This window comes from Accipiter gentilis, chromosome 1 (genome assembly GCF_929443795.1).
Source record: "Accipiter gentilis chromosome 1, bAccGen1.1, whole genome shotgun sequence".
Taxonomy (NCBI): Eukaryota; Metazoa; Chordata; class Aves; order Accipitriformes; family Accipitridae; genus Astur; species Astur gentilis.
In genome coordinates this window covers 16,294,262-16,309,887 of record NC_064880.1, presented here as the reverse complement: position 1 = coordinate 16,309,887, position 15,626 = coordinate 16,294,262, and the positions used below count along the sequence as shown (strand labels likewise).

The following is a 15,626-nucleotide window of genomic DNA, read 5'->3' as shown; positions in this document are numbered from 1 at the left end:
TGAATTAAATGGGATAGCTGTTCCACGTGCCTCAGATCTGCTCCAAACTGGCTTCAAGTAGCTGATGTTTATCATGGGGACACAAGGCAAAGAGCATAGTTGCATCCAAGGAAGTCACTCCTTGATAGTTCTCTTAGTCAGTGTAAGGTCATTAACAGGGCTGGATAATTACACACGTATTAACAGAAGCAGTCATTATACTTGAATAAGGGAGGAGAATGGTGTTAGCAAATCTCATGCTCTAGGGCGTAAAGCAATCACTGGCAAATGCCACGATGAAATTGTGGCAAAAAGCTCAGAGGAAACATAGAGGTGGGACAGATATCTTCCTTGGTGACAACAACAGGTAGGGATGACTAAAAACAATGTATGAGAACTAACAACCCATTTTAGCAAGCAGCCTGATTCAAAGAGAGCAGCACTGCAGGAATGAGATAATACCACACTGGGAGCACTGCTCTGCAGCAGCTCAACACTTTTTGATGAGTATCCAAGCTGTACTGCGAGGGCATCGGTTTTACTCCAGCAATTGAACTGACAAAGAGGAGAATGGACATGCTAGATGAAGTAGAATTACTGTTTCTCTGTAGCCATTCAGTCATGAGCCTAATATCAAGATGTGTTCCTGCCACAACCTATTTCACTGAAGAATTCTGACTGAGGGGAATTTAAATATTAATTTCTAAAGGAAGGGTATGAAACTAGAGAATTCAGTATTGAAGGAGAAAAGGAGAGAGAGTAACTGATTTCCCTTCTCTCTGTGGGCATATTCAGCCCCTGACAATGTTGGCAAGAAGATAGAAAACCCATAAACCCCAAACATCTGGGACAGTCATTAACAGTTTCATTAACATAATCACATGCCAGAAAGTCTTTAGGAACACTAGAAAAGAATACCCATGCTTACCCAGGTTTGGGGGGTGGTGGGGTGTTGCTTTTGTGAGGGGTAAAAAAATACCGAAGAATAGACACATCAACTGTGTAATAAGAAGATGAGGATTTCTATGAGGGATAGTATTTGACTCATGGCAAAGGGATAGCTCTGCATGTGGGAGATAACCACACCTTTGCTTATGTAACCTGGGTGAGACCTTTGGCCCTTTTACTAGTGGTAGTTTGTCATTTCTCTGGGGATTGGCACACAATGCTAAGTGAGATGTTCTTTCACCTAATCACCTGCAGAAAATAAAAAGAAGGGAAAACTAAAAGTTCAAGGATTAAAGGACAACATAACTCAGCATAAAGGAACTCTGTGTCACCAAGGGTCACCAATGAATACTGGCAAGTTCAGTTACAACTGCTTAATGCTCTTCCTATTTGTTTATGAACTAGAATGTCAGATTTTCATCACAAGGCATAAAAGCCTCCCTTCTTGATCCAGTTCTATCCGGGGAGATAAAAACAACCAACCACTTGCAAAATACTGATGCATAGGAAGAAGTGGAAAGGCATGGAAAATTTTCTGCTCCCTTCCTGGTCTAGGAGAAACACAGTTGTGCCACGAAGATTAGTAATAGTTACATCAGTTAGACCTCCCCAGAAAAGAGGATGGAATGGGAAGAAGCGTCACATCCTGGTCTTCTGAGAGGCCAGCAGAGCTGCAAGGCACTTTTTACACAGGATGGACAGTAAATCTATCATCCATAGCTGGGCTTGTCAGATTCCATCAGAGTTGGCAGTTGCACCATCTATTAAATACAGGACCAGCACTCCTGAAGAAAGTGGATCTTTTCTTATTGTTTCTTCTTACACTCTTCTTCCACAGTAGCAGGACTTTTATTATTGTGCAACTGATTTAAAGGGTCCGAGGGGAAGATAAATCTGTAACAGATCCTGGCTGTGTCTTTGCAATCTCACTTTCATTTTCCTAATGGCTCTATTGTAATTAGATTTGCAAAACCAGCAAAAGGTCTCGTTTTGAATGGCAACAGCTGTTGACATCGAGATTACATTGAATAATTTCCTGGTTTAATTTTAGCTGCTAAACAATAAGAGCCTCTTGTCAAAGATTATTTCACTGGCTGAAATTTTCTTTTATCCCCTGGCTGCCTCTCCCTTTCTTTGTATGCTGGACACCATCAACTATCTCACTGAGAAGACATTTATAACTTACGTGGCCCATGCAAAACAATAGTTGTATATATGACTACTATTCTTTTGTTGCACAAATTCTTAACTGTCGCTCAGATACATGGGCTGTATATTTCCAAATGCAACAAGTGATTTTGGACACTTAGACAGGACTTGGGGAGTTGATACTCAGACTCCTGTACAAAGTCTGGTTTCAGACAAACCCTTTGCATCAGTCCCCTTAAGAAAAAAGAGAGCAGTAACACTTTAGTTTCACAGTAGTGCTGCCAGTTTAGTTCACCAATACCAAGAAGCAGACATGAAAACTCCATCAACAAATAAATACTAAAAATAAAGTAATTTTACAGGCCTACACTCAAGTGTCAATGGCAGCATTTGCTACAAACCAGTGGTTGCTAAAAGGAAGGCTAAGAGCATTGCTGTGAAAAGTTGTTCTATATGGTTTTCAAAAGGGGTGTTAAGTTTTTCTTCTGATAAGCTGCTAGACATTCATGACTGGAACCCGAATGTCACGAGAGACCTGAAAACCAAAGGTTACATTACTGCTGCACACACTCTGTTTTCAGGAGTGGGACAAGTGCTTTACCAAGCCAAACTGCATGTAAATCTTCATGTACTCTAAACAGTAAATAGGATGGCTCACTTCACAGAATTTGCGCTTACCCTTGGGTGCAGTTTGGATGACATGGATGACACTCACGATCCTCATCAGCGTATTTGAAAATGAAGCTGTTGGCCCCCTGTAAGCCATCAGGACATTTTTCCACGCAATTGGGACCATCCTTAAAATGGAAACACTTCGTGCAGTGGTCAGGTCCCTGGAAAGTGTGGACAAAGAAATGCAGTGCATTCAAGTTATTCTGTCTTCTGCAGAACTACAATTGCAGGTCCTAGATTGACAGCACAGTCAGCAATAACTGTAGTAACATTTCATTCCCAATGAACAGTGAATTTGCTGTATGGTTCCAGTCTCTGTTAAGGAGCAGCAGATATGTAAATCCTGGTTCTTTTGGCCATAAACTTATTCTGCAGAGCGTAAGACTAACGTCCAGCTTCTAAATGGGTTTCTCAATATTATTGGTGTACTTAACACAATGGACTTTACGCCCAGTTTAACTCTGAGAAATTTCCTGCAACATTGTTCAATAATGAACCACATTTGCAAACCAACTGCGATGGCCCTTCAGTGGGATCCCCTGCCTCTGCACTCCAGATTTTTTTTCCACAGTACATTCTCCCTGTGGTATCTGGTCGCAACAATACTTAAGAACTACAAAGTCTCCTTCTTAATACATACGTACACTAGACTTGTTACGAACTACAAACCAAGGCTCCTGGACAATGTAAAAGTAAAATTTTAAAGCTGTGATGATAAGCCAGTGTATAACCAAATCTGGTGTTCATGTTGGGCACTGGTCGAGGATTTTATGTCCATAAGCCCTGCTACAAATCCAAATTTCACTCATGGGTTGAACATTTGAAACATTAGCTTCTTGCTTTATGGTTGTGTTGCAGAAAACACAGTATTGTGACGTCTTTTTTTCCATTCAGTAGGTAAGTCACAGAAATAAGGAAATAACGTATGGGTTAAATTTTCTCAACAATGAAGAGCCTAAAATACAAATCCTCATCGCCCAGGATACTTGTGACTTTTAATCTTGGCAATATACTAAGGACTAAAAGAAAGAGACAACTTCTATCTCACAAAAGAGCAATAATCTTTGAAAGAAGACTCACTGGCCATTATAAAGGTGACAGCTGCAGTTAACATTCATTTAGGATGCCTGAAAAAAAGTGCTCTACCAAAACAACCTAAAAGGCTAACCTAAGTTAAGAAAACAACCCAACCAACATATTGTTTAAGCCAATCGAGAGATTGCGACAAATTCCCACAATTACTGTGGAAAAAAAAAATGTAACTGAAGTTTAGTAGAACAGGACAGAACTGAGTATAAAGAATGAAACAGTGATAAAATAGGGCACTCAAATCACAACTGCATACTATCTGTCATTTAAAAATTTTGTGCATCTGTACCACTAAGGCATTAAGACAACTCAGGAAAGAAAAGGAAAACTTTTTAAACCGCTTTCTAAAGGAGGTTGATCCAAGGAAGTTTATTCCCAGCACCAATTTAACATGAGAAGAATTCTTTCCCTACATGCAAAATACACATATTTTCTGCTTTTGTTAACATTAATTTTCAATAGCTGCTTTAAAGTCTGTAAACAGAAAATGTCTGTGCTTTAGCACACTTTAACAAGCTAGCCCATAATATACCAAATTTTGTTCTTACCGGTCCATAGCATGTGATCATGTTTTCTTCCATCTTTTCACACTGGGGATCACATTCCACACAAACAGAACCATTTGCAAATTCTCGAAATTCCCTAGAAAAGTATTTTGCAGGCAGGTTAGGAGAAACCAAAAGTGAGACTGAAACTGAGACAAAATGGCTAGCTCTTTACCTGGTGGAAATAATTCCAGCTTCACTAAGGTGAGCTGAGATCACTTCTGTTAACGACATTATGCTGCTTTACACCAGCTGAAAAGCAGGCCCCATCAGCAACCTCATTCACAGGCAGGTGAAGCAGAAGACATCTTGTTTACCAGTATAAAACTATAGTGGTTTTTTCCCCTCTCTCCTTAAAAAATAAGGACCTCATTAATGGGACTAAGTAACTCATTTTTTGATTTTTATCTATGGAATTGTAACTCATGGCTCAAATTCAGGAAGCCACTTGTTACATGTGAGACATACTATTAGGTAGGAAATGATTAGAAAGAGCATTGATCACAGTACTGCTCTTGTTTTAGTTAAGTCTCTATGAGCCCAAAAGGCTCATAACTTTTTCATCAACAATTCTAGACTGAGGTCTGAATCTATAAAATATCAAATCCTTTTGCTCATTTATTTCACGTACCCACAAGAAACTATCACCCAAGTGATTTTTTTTTTTTTTTTTTTAATTAACCACTGGTGGGGGAGGGGGAGGGAGTAGCAATAGTAGGTGGGATTTCTTTCTTCAAACACCAGGTGTCTCATTTCTGCTGCCAGTTGCCCCTCACAACAAACCTCCAGCACCCTCTCAACACAATTCATCCCACCCCCTTCTAGGCTGAGATGAATTAACATCTGAACAGGTCGTTTCTCTCCCACTAACCAAAGACAGAATATATGTAACTAGCTCAGACTGGACAGACCTAAGCTTTGCAGATGGATCCCATCTCATTGCATTAACCAGTTAAACATGTGCTGCACACTTATGTTAGTGGGTACTAGTAGTATCCAAGTAAAGGGTAAAGGCCTCTCTGCTTAGTTTATTGATGCTGGCCCTCCACTCCTCTACAGCCATTAGGCTGTATTGCAACAATACAGCTGAAGAAGACCTCACTTTACTGCAAGTGAGCTCATCCTTCTCTGACTTTGGAGATAGATCTTGCCTGTTGAGGACTAAGAGAAATTAAATACCTCTGACCCTTCCCTGAAGTATTGTTGCTGCCCTGCGAGATGAATGTACAGAGCTCTCAAACAAACAAAAAACTTCTCCCCAACCCCAGGTCAGAAATCACATATTTAGGAAGGAATTGAGCCTGAGGAAAGTGTAAATACAATTCAGTAATTGATACAGATCAGAACATCCTGACTTGAGGGCTGGTCATGAGTGATCATACTGCCACAGGCTTCACGGCAGCAAGCCACCAAATGTGGTCCAATATATTCTGGTGCATATGAGAACACAACTGTGGTCTGCAACTTTTTTTTTTGGGGGGGGGGGGGGGGTGGCAGAGGAGGAGAGAAGAGGAGCTTTTAAGCATATAAAACTGTACTCTGACAAGATTTTTTTTGCATGCATTCTCCAGATAGAAGAGTTTAGAATATTTTTATGTATATATGAGAGTTAATTCAATACTCCTTCCTTGACAGTTACATGAGTTGGCATCCAAGGCAGGAAAAGAAAGAGAACAAAACCATACAGTGATCTTATTTTCAATTAGCAGTTTGAGCTGAAAAAGATAATTAAAATCATTTAGGGTTTTTATCTTGATTTTTAAAGAGGCGCGTCAAACCTTATTTTACTGTTATACAGGAAGCGAAATTCCACCTGTTTCCCTCCGTGGCCTGATTATGAATTTCTGCTGCTGCAATTAATATAAGCAGTTCAGCTCTATTCTTCTGTCACAAAGCAGATTCGGCCACCTTGGCTGTGCAAATGTATGTATTCCTCTACCCACCCTCAAGAAAAGATGGTGCATGAGTAGCAAAAGGAAAGGGGAGGAAGAACTCATGTTGGTTTTATAATTTATATTTGTGTGTACACATACGCAGTGCATTATCTAAAAAGAGAGAGAGTGAGTTTTCCTACTTTGGGGTCCTTAATCAGAGAATTTCTTTATCACATGCCTAAATCTAACTCATCTGAAAGAACATAATTGTATGTGTTTCTGAATAGGGGTGCCAATATTCAAGTAGGGCTAAATGGTGGGGGTTTTTATAAGTCTTCACCTAAATTGAATTGCTCACATCAACAGCAATGCAAAAGGTGCAACAAACTTTTGATGCTGCATGAAGATTTTAGTCAGCAGAATACTAGGTAAAGCCTCCTACACAAGTTCAGATTTGGAAATCCTTAAAACTTATCCCACAAAATATTCCACGCAAAATCAGTAATATTGGCAATGGAGCCAGATATTGATTAATGCAAACCCAAAATAACTTATTCATTAAAGTCCTGAACAATGTAATCAGCAACTTCAGGGAAAAGTGCAAGGGAAATATCTTACCCATCATACAGGTTACAAGAGTCTATGCAGGTCCTTCCCCTGATGAAGCGCTTGCAGGAGAGACACTGGTCTGGTCCTGGCCCCCAACAGCCATCACTTGAGCATAACTCATTACATACCATTCCATCGGCAGCTGCAGAGAGAGAGGATACTGTTATTAATTTACATAGTCCTCTGAAATCCACAGGAAAATATTTCATTCAGCATTCCATTATGCTCAGAAAAGTAAACTGAGCGTTCAGATTTTCTAGAAACAGAATAGAGAAAGAGCAGAAAATTATCATCATAACACTACAGAAACACGCTGTGCACTCACAGGTTGAATACTATACACGCTTCCGGTCTGTTATTTTCAGACAGGATACAGTAGAGTGAGAAAAAGGTTTAAGAGAGTGCTGCAAAGATTATCAAAACTAGAGAAGAGCTTCTATACCAGCAGTAAACAGAGAAGTAGCCTTAGATATGGGCAAGAAAGGACATGATAAGGTCTATAAAATCATGAATGACAAGAAGGTAAGTAAGCATGAAACAATTGTTCATTGCTTCTTCCAAGTCCCTCATGGGCATTCAAAGAGACAGGAACCTAATAGGGTTCAAAACTGAGATTTTAGATCAAGCTGCAGAATTCCTTGACACAGGACATGGTAAATGCCAAAAATGTAAAGGATTTGAAAAATCAATTGTCCAAATCCACAGAAGGGCTATTAAACTAAACTATAAAACACTACCTTTGAATTGAGGACTCTGAAATAAAACTTTTGGATGGTGGGGAAAAAGTTGAAGGATGGTCAGCATTAACCGTAATTTTTTAATTGTTTATTGCAAATGCACCTGAAAAGCCAAAGAGCCTTTCTATTAAAACCCTCAAAACCACACAAAATAAGCAATGAACAAAGGGTGAGAAGGAAAGGTTGTTTCAAAAAGCATAATTTATTCTGTACTTTTATTTTACAGAAATCCTTCTCTACATAAATATCTAGATGACTGTGACAGATGGAGAAAATGAGCAAAGAGCAAAAGGAAACGTGTTAATCTCTCCAGCCATCTCAAGAAAGTCCAGTTGCACAGTTTCAGCCTGGCATGTGAAAGGGTAGATCTCTTAATTTGAATTCACTCTTGCACGATGAAATGTTTTACACAAATGGATTACACGCTAGACTGAGTAGATTAAAAACAGCAAAGATCTGAAATATCAGAGATGGCAAATATAAAAACACTTGTCTGCTTTTTAAACTACCAGAAAAAACTTGAGGGAAGCATCAAATAATGAAATAAAAGTAGGTTTGCTGGTAGAATTCTACCACCCCCTCCAATGCTGTAGCAATTAAAACATCCAGTCACAGACAGACTTCCACTGAATACATGTATAAAACAGCAACTGCATACGCCCAGCACACATTTAAAGACAGGCAATAGCAAAATCAACAGAAAATCTTTTTGCAGAATGCAAAAAGCCCTCTGGCAGCTTTATATTAAATACAAAGTAGTTCTTCATGCGCTATTTTCTACACTTCTTTCAGTACAGCAGCATAGCTGGGTGACTGGAAAAAAAAGCGCCCTATTTTCATTTGAGGATACCTGATGGTTTTGTCTCTACTGCCAAGGCTGGAACAGTGCAGTTAGGTACTGTCCATTACAATCCACCTTAACAATTAAAGAGTATACTGAGTTTTATTTCCTGAGAAGCACAAAGGCCTTCTCAGTCATGGAAGAGTCAGCATAAAGATGCTTTCTGCTCTCCATGGCATGTTTTAAAACTGGTTATTCTGTGCTATGGTGTACTTAATGTCCCACGTCTGAACCACTCAGCATCTCTCATAGCAGCCTACTGTATAGGACAGCACACTGCTTCTTACAGCGACTCATTCCTTAACCACCGCTTTTCATCATGCAACATTGTTTGATGTTGGTACCATGTTTGTCAAACATATCCTTCTGATCTGTACAGCATGCCTAGCCTACGTTGTCTTCTGTTTCCTACAAGGCATTCCTACACCTCCTTTTGCCTGCTGGTGTGCAAAGTCATGTCACACTGGCAGGGTGCTTTCCTTTGATATACACTACCTGTCCTGTCACTGTCACCCTGCTTTCTGACCACTGAATTTATTACAAAGCACTTCTTAGAAAAAAACATGCAACAATTGTATGCATGGTTTCTCCCTCCTAGCCCATTAGCAAGTAGGCAAGAGGAGTGAAGCTTTTTCCATATTTCCTTTCTTCTTGCAATAGGACATTTTGCTTTACTGAGATTGAAAATGGCAGATCCTCATCTAATTGTTTGCTTTTCTGCCTAGAACATTTTTGTAATTCAGTGCCAAAAAAGGACATTTCACCTTTACAAGTGGCATAGGAACCAATTAAAGATTTCATGTCCTCCAGCCCTTGCAGGCAAACTGATCCAAGAACAGGCAATTCACTAGCATGCTTCCTACTTGTACGGCACTGTTGCTGACCCTGCATGGCTCTGCTGTTACAACACATGTAATCCAGCAGGTAGATGAGCACTAGCTTATTCAATACAATACCACAAATAACCTCAGACATGAAAAGTCTGCACATTCATGTCTTATCAAGGCTGGAATGCTTGAATACATATATATATTTAGTTTTTTTAATATCGCATATACTTTCTTAATTATGACATCCATAAGGTGTTCAGAAGTATCTTTTTGATTCCTCTTTTGCCTCAAAGCTCAAATCAGGTACAGTCAAACATAAAATAATTAAATTTAGGAGTAATTCCAAGTGGTCATTTAATTTCCTTTGAAGCATATTAATTATTGCAGATTCCAGTCCAGCAAGAGAGACCTGAGCTATTTAGCATGCCATTTCATAGAGGTGTCTTGTTCTCTTTCCCTGAACTCTGCTGTGAATCAGGCATCATTCTGCTGCAAAGGAACCACACCACACAAAGCCAGTATGAGCAGAGACAAAAAATTCAGCTTTTCATTATTGACCCAACCCTAACTTTTTAAGAGCGTAGCAACATTCTTATAACTACTAGATGTCAGTAGTTCCACTATGCTGCCACTAACTGAACTTCATAGAAATCAAAGGAACTAGGCAAAAACTTTGCATTAGCAAATGCTACATGTGTAGCCCACACAGTTTCCTTTCTCACCTACTTCTAGATGTTTCATGTATATCTCAGTCTAATGCTGGCTTTGTGCAGTACAGTTCAGGAGGTGCATTGACTTGGTATGAAAGGCTACTTTGGGCCTATTTCATGTTCATTGTCTACAGGAGCACCCAGGAAAAAGTTCTGGGTGATACAGCTGGTCGTTTCAGGGGAACCCCAATTATGCCTTGTGATTTAGAGCACATGTGAGGGCTCCCTCAGAGCAGAATCCAGCACTTCACGCCTGGTCTGCCACTCTCCCTTGATCTCATCCAGTCTTATGGTGACGTGTGAGTGACACTGACCAGACAAATATATGAGTCCTGCCTCACATTGCCTGCCACAGGGACACCTGGGATTAACAGACAGCTTCAGGCTTAAACTGTACCCCAAACCCAGAAACTCTCACAGTTCTAATTAAGCAAACGTTTTATATGAATAGTTTTATTTTCTAGTCAATGACTCACTTTAAGTATTTGTCACGCAATTAAAAAAACACCCTGCTTTAGAGATCCCTTTGTTCTCATTTTCAATCTTAACAATATTAGTAATTCTTCTGATTTTGTTTTACACACTCTCATCATTGAAAGGCAGTTTCCTGTTTGCTTTCTCACCTTTTTTTGGTAAACTGAAATTGTGCTTTTATTACCAGCGATTTCCTGTCTTTTCACTGTTCTCAGCTGTCAGACTACTCTGGGATCAGAATTTATTTACACACGCACACACACAGTGTTGCATTAAAATATCTCTTCAAATAGCAAGTGACACAATTACAAGATAGCTCAGAAAATATACTGAGTAACCTTATGCAAATAAAAAGAGAGCTTTTCAGTAAAGAAAATCATGATTACCCTACTGAAATCTAGCCAACACAATGCTTGTAGTCTATCTGAAAAATCTGAAAAAAGCAATAGAAAAAAAAAATCACTACTTCCTTCTGCTTATTTCTAAGTCATAGAAATGTTTTCATAAATGAATCTTGGCAAGAAGGGAGTGGGTTTTTTTGACAACTTACAAACCCCCCTTATGCTTGCCTGTCTTCCTCTTCTTTAATTATAGGGATGGCTAAAGAAATGTTTCAATTTTAGGCACATTATTTGACATTTCCATGGGCTGAGAATGTTCTGAAGCTCCACCATATCACGTGGCCATATGTGGAAGGAAAGAACAATAATGCTTTTGACAGGAACTCATTTTCATCAGGAGTTTTAGAACAAGTGTTCATTCTTTATTAATGGGGTCACACAGGTTAGAAGCAGAAAGGTTCAATGTTTTTCCTCAACCTAGATAGAACACAAGAAAATCAGCTATGTAAAAAAAGAAAAATTATTGCTATTTGGCTATACACTTATGGGCCTGATCCAAAGCTCACTCAATAGAAAAGCTCTTGCAGACTTCTATTAGCTTTGCATCACGCCTGCTAATGAATGTAATCATTTATTCATGTTGTTAATTGGTGGCTAAATTGACATAATTCATAACAATCACATTTATAACAACCTTTGCCTAGAAAGGTTTCATTGTGCACTGCAGGTGTCACTAAAGCTGAAAGGAATTATTTAAATAACTCTTTATAAAAGAACATTTTTTTCTATATTTATTTTGTGTGAACTTACATTTGATACGAATCTCCTTTGATTGTTCCATAAAAAAACCCATGCCGGGAAAAAAAAGGCAGAATCTTTACTTCAGCATGGAGCAACAGTAAAACCTAACTATCAGAGCCCATTCTCTAGCAAAAAACTTTACAGTCAGTCATTCTGCATTAATAATGTTCATAATGAAGTAAGTTTTATGCACAGTGTTTAACATTACAGTTTATAGTAGTAGACAATTAAAAGTCTACATTAGATGAGAGCTTCAAGTACTGCATTTTAGATAAATGCTCTCCAATTAATTTCCACTCGGCTTATCAGTTTGAAGATGCCCATTTGCCATCTGAACCCTTAAACAAACTTGGGAGACACTATCAGACTGTGCTAAAGGTGCAATGGCTGTTGAAGCCTCATCTTGTCCCTTGCCCTCAAGTCTTCTCCTGTAATTTGCCCCCAAGCCTAGGCTTCTTTTAGAGTCTATACAGTTCAGAAGTCTCTCGCTGATGATTACATACTGCTGCCCTTTCCATGGTGCTCAGCCTCAAAGGTAGAGGCTATGTTCCCTGTGTACACAAACTTGGACACTGACATTTCAATCCCCGAATGTGTGTAGGGAAGGTAGAGAAGAGAGAGGTCGCACTCCTTCCAGGTATCCACCCCTCTCTGGCCCTGCGTGGGACAGTATTAGAAAGACAGGATGTAGCAATAGAGCATTGTGGGGTTTATGGATTTTTTTAAAATACAAAAAACAGACATATGTTTTGCTCCTGTATTTTCAACATTCTACAAAGAAGTGAAATCTGCCCTAGGCTTTTAACCAGCATTTAGAAAAGCTATCTTGGAGGCCATGAAATATTTGGTGACTATTTTAATATTGTTAAGAAGTGGCAGAAACAGCAAGATGAAATCATTGAGGGTATCAGGAGTATATTCTGTGCGTTGGATAATTTTGTAGCATTTTCCACTGGCTGAAATCTGTTGTCTATATCTTCTTCACTGAAAAAAACCCCATCAAGACTTCTGCCCAAGTCTATAATGTCAGTGTTATCTCAAAGATGAAACATTAATAAAGACTGAACTTCTCCACAAATATTTTACTCCCTCAACAATTTTTCAGTACTTCCTCACTGACTTATATGTTCAGCTGAACACAGCATTAAATGGTACGGAAAACATAATCATCACCTTGTGATGTATCATAAAAGTCACTTAAATATGATGCTGACTAGAAGATCTTGGAAGCTATTACATGAATTTTAAGAAAAACTACACATTGATAGTAAATGTTTGCTGTAACTTGTTTTAAGCCATTAACAATCACTAGTGAGGAAAACAAACCCAAGCTGATAGTGACTCAAAATACACAAAATAATAATAATAATAAACACACTTGAGAGTGGCTGTAATAATTAACATGGTTTAGACTGGTTTCTTCACTGGAAACCATGTGAAAATAAAATCTTTAATGGGTATTTTTATTAACAAGTCACACCCTGCTAGTTACTATGCAAGCAGACACTATTTCTACCATAGAGGATGGATTCCGATCCTGCAAATAGTTACTTACTGTTTCCCTTCCCCATTCTGATTAGTCTTATTTGTCACTCAGAGAGGCATGGGCATATACCCAAGCATCTGCAGGATCAGGGTCTAGAACAGGCAAAATAACTGAAAGGCAGAAATGGAAACCTAGAAGCTTGCCCTCAGCTCCCAAACATTCAGGTGCTGGAAGATTCAGAGAAAACTCTCCTAAACCCCAGTCTGTTGCCCTATCCTGAAAATTGTTTGATGTTTCAGAGGATGCTGGAGAAATGCATCTGGCTACAAGTAACAGTTCTGCCTTACTCCAAGTAATTGCCTTACTCCAAGTAATTGCCTTACTCCAAGTAACTATCTACATCTAGTGAAGATGTTAGACATCTAGCCTGCAGCAGAACCCATTTAACCCCAGAGAGCTGCTGACTGACAGGCAGAGTTGAAGTAGCAGGATAGTTCTTCTCATCTACTGCTGACTCTCAAAAGGCAAAAAACCATTAATCAATTCATTCACACAGACGTGCATAGAGAGAGAAAACCACTGTTCCCTATTAGGATTCAGGAAGTCAGCTGTCTAAGACAATGCCTTCTGATCAGAGTAACTTGGCCCCCAGCCTACATGAACATAGGTTGGAGTCCATTTTTAAAACTAGTCCCTTGGTACTGTAGCTTACATTGTGACTTCTTAAAATGAAATGAATGAGATTTGTTTTCCTCATGAAGATTCCCTTGGTGTTAAATTTCATAAAATATCTTTACGAGTTTTCTTCTTCCTGGAAAATAGTAAGTCTCTATTATAACAAATCCTCAACAAGCTAAAAGTCAAATGAAGTTTACATTTCCCCTTTCTGTGCAAACGTAGTGACAAGACATACAGTGCAAGAGGATGATGTGACAGTATATCCATGTTTCCATTTGCCCTGGAAGCCCAGGTTTCAGTAGTTGTGGCTGCTTCAAAGGGACTCAAACTTAGCGATCACAAGAAAGGGCAAAGAGGTATTTGACAAGGAGACCTGACAACTAATAGGGGAACAGCTTTCAAACTAACGTGTTCAGTTATGTCCCCAAGCTCTCAAACCCAGTGAAACAAATGGGACACTATTCCATGAAGGGAAAAGCACCTTACAAATTTCACCTTTGAGTGGTTTTCCATTGTCTTCTAACATACTGTAAGTTATAGAGAGCTTAAAGCAAAGAGGAAACATTACTGTATGAACGGAGTTCAACCATATTACTGCTTGTTTTATTTTTATACTAAATCTCTAGGAATGAAGGAGAGCTGGTTGTTCTGTCATTAAATGATGCATCATTATCAGACAGCTATAGCCAATCTGCTGTTAGAAAACATCAAAGAGCACCAAGAGCAAGATTTTTCTCCCACAGTCAGCGGTTTTTCATACGGTAGAGAGGAAACAGGTGCTCTCTGGAAGGTTCACAGGTTCATGTATCTCCAGCAAGATGGGACCACTAGGATGTTGGAATATAACCCTAGTGACTCTTGCATGGTCATCAAGACCTTGTGCTTCTTCAGACAGATTCTATTCTGTCAGCCCAAGAAATTTCTCACGTGAAATCTCAAAGGGCTAATTTTTCCTGTAATGACATACAAAATACACTTATTACTAGACTGCTAGCACAGAACTAGGTTCCTCCTCATCACTTGATCCTATTAAACTCCAACCCCACCGCAGGGGAATTCAACCAGCAACCCACCACCCCTGGGCATTCCCTTTCTTGGCAACACCTCTATTTGCCAAATAATATACCATTTTTTCATAGTTGGCTTTCTATGTGGGGGCAGAAAAACCAAAATGCATACCAAACTACAAGCCATCTACAAATGCTCTAGCTGGCAAGACTGAAGGCACTAGTTATTCATGGGAAGTCAGGAGCTTTCATCCAAGATTCAAAGGAGCTGATGGTGCCAGAAAATGCATACTTTTCTCTTGTAAGGCTGATCTTATTCAATGTTCAAATAATACTCACCCACAGAAGAACTCAAAGCAAAGAAAAAGCCTTGAGATGGAAAGAATGAAAAACAGAACACAAGCCATTAAAGATGATGATACAAAGCTCATGGATGTTGAACAACTGGAGCTGATTCATAACAAGATAAAGTTGGGTGTGTTAAAAATAGACACTGTGCAGCCTTCTTTGTCCTGCAACTGGTTAACTCCCTTCATCATTCAGCACTATTCTTGGACTCTTCATCCATGCTTCATTCCCACATAACAATATCATCATGTGTTCAATCATCTCTGGATGACAAAAAGAGCTATGCTACTCTCACAGACAACCACCTGGATTCATTTACTCATGCCCTTGTCACCTCTTGGCTGGGCTACAGTAGGAAAGACACCAGGGCATGAAGCTGTTCAACATATAGGACACCCTTGTGCACTTCCTCACCACAGAAGTAGCAGCAGACACTGCATCTCTCCTCCACCTTCTGTATTGCCTCCCCACAAAATGTTCTACCAAATATAAGGGTCTAATCCATAAT

General features: G+C 39.3%; 1 protein-coding gene across 9 annotated transcripts in view; it reads right to left on the bottom strand.

Annotated features, from left to right (window-relative positions):
• Positions 1 to 15,626, bottom strand: part of ERBB4 (erb-b2 receptor tyrosine kinase 4) — a 645,972-nt gene that overhangs the window by 155,975 nt on the left and 474,371 nt on the right. For all 9 annotated transcript variants that reach the window (XM_049809033.1, XM_049809016.1, XM_049809051.1 and 6 more), the window contains exons 13-15: positions 6,875 to 7,007; positions 4,386 to 4,479; positions 2,755 to 2,909 (exon numbers count right to left, since the gene is read on the bottom strand). In XM_049809033.1, the coding sequence (XP_049664990.1) occupies positions 2,755 to 2,909; positions 4,386 to 4,479; positions 6,875 to 7,007 (382 nt within the window). The remainder of the gene's footprint in view (positions 1 to 2,754; positions 2,910 to 4,385; positions 4,480 to 6,874; positions 7,008 to 15,626) is intronic.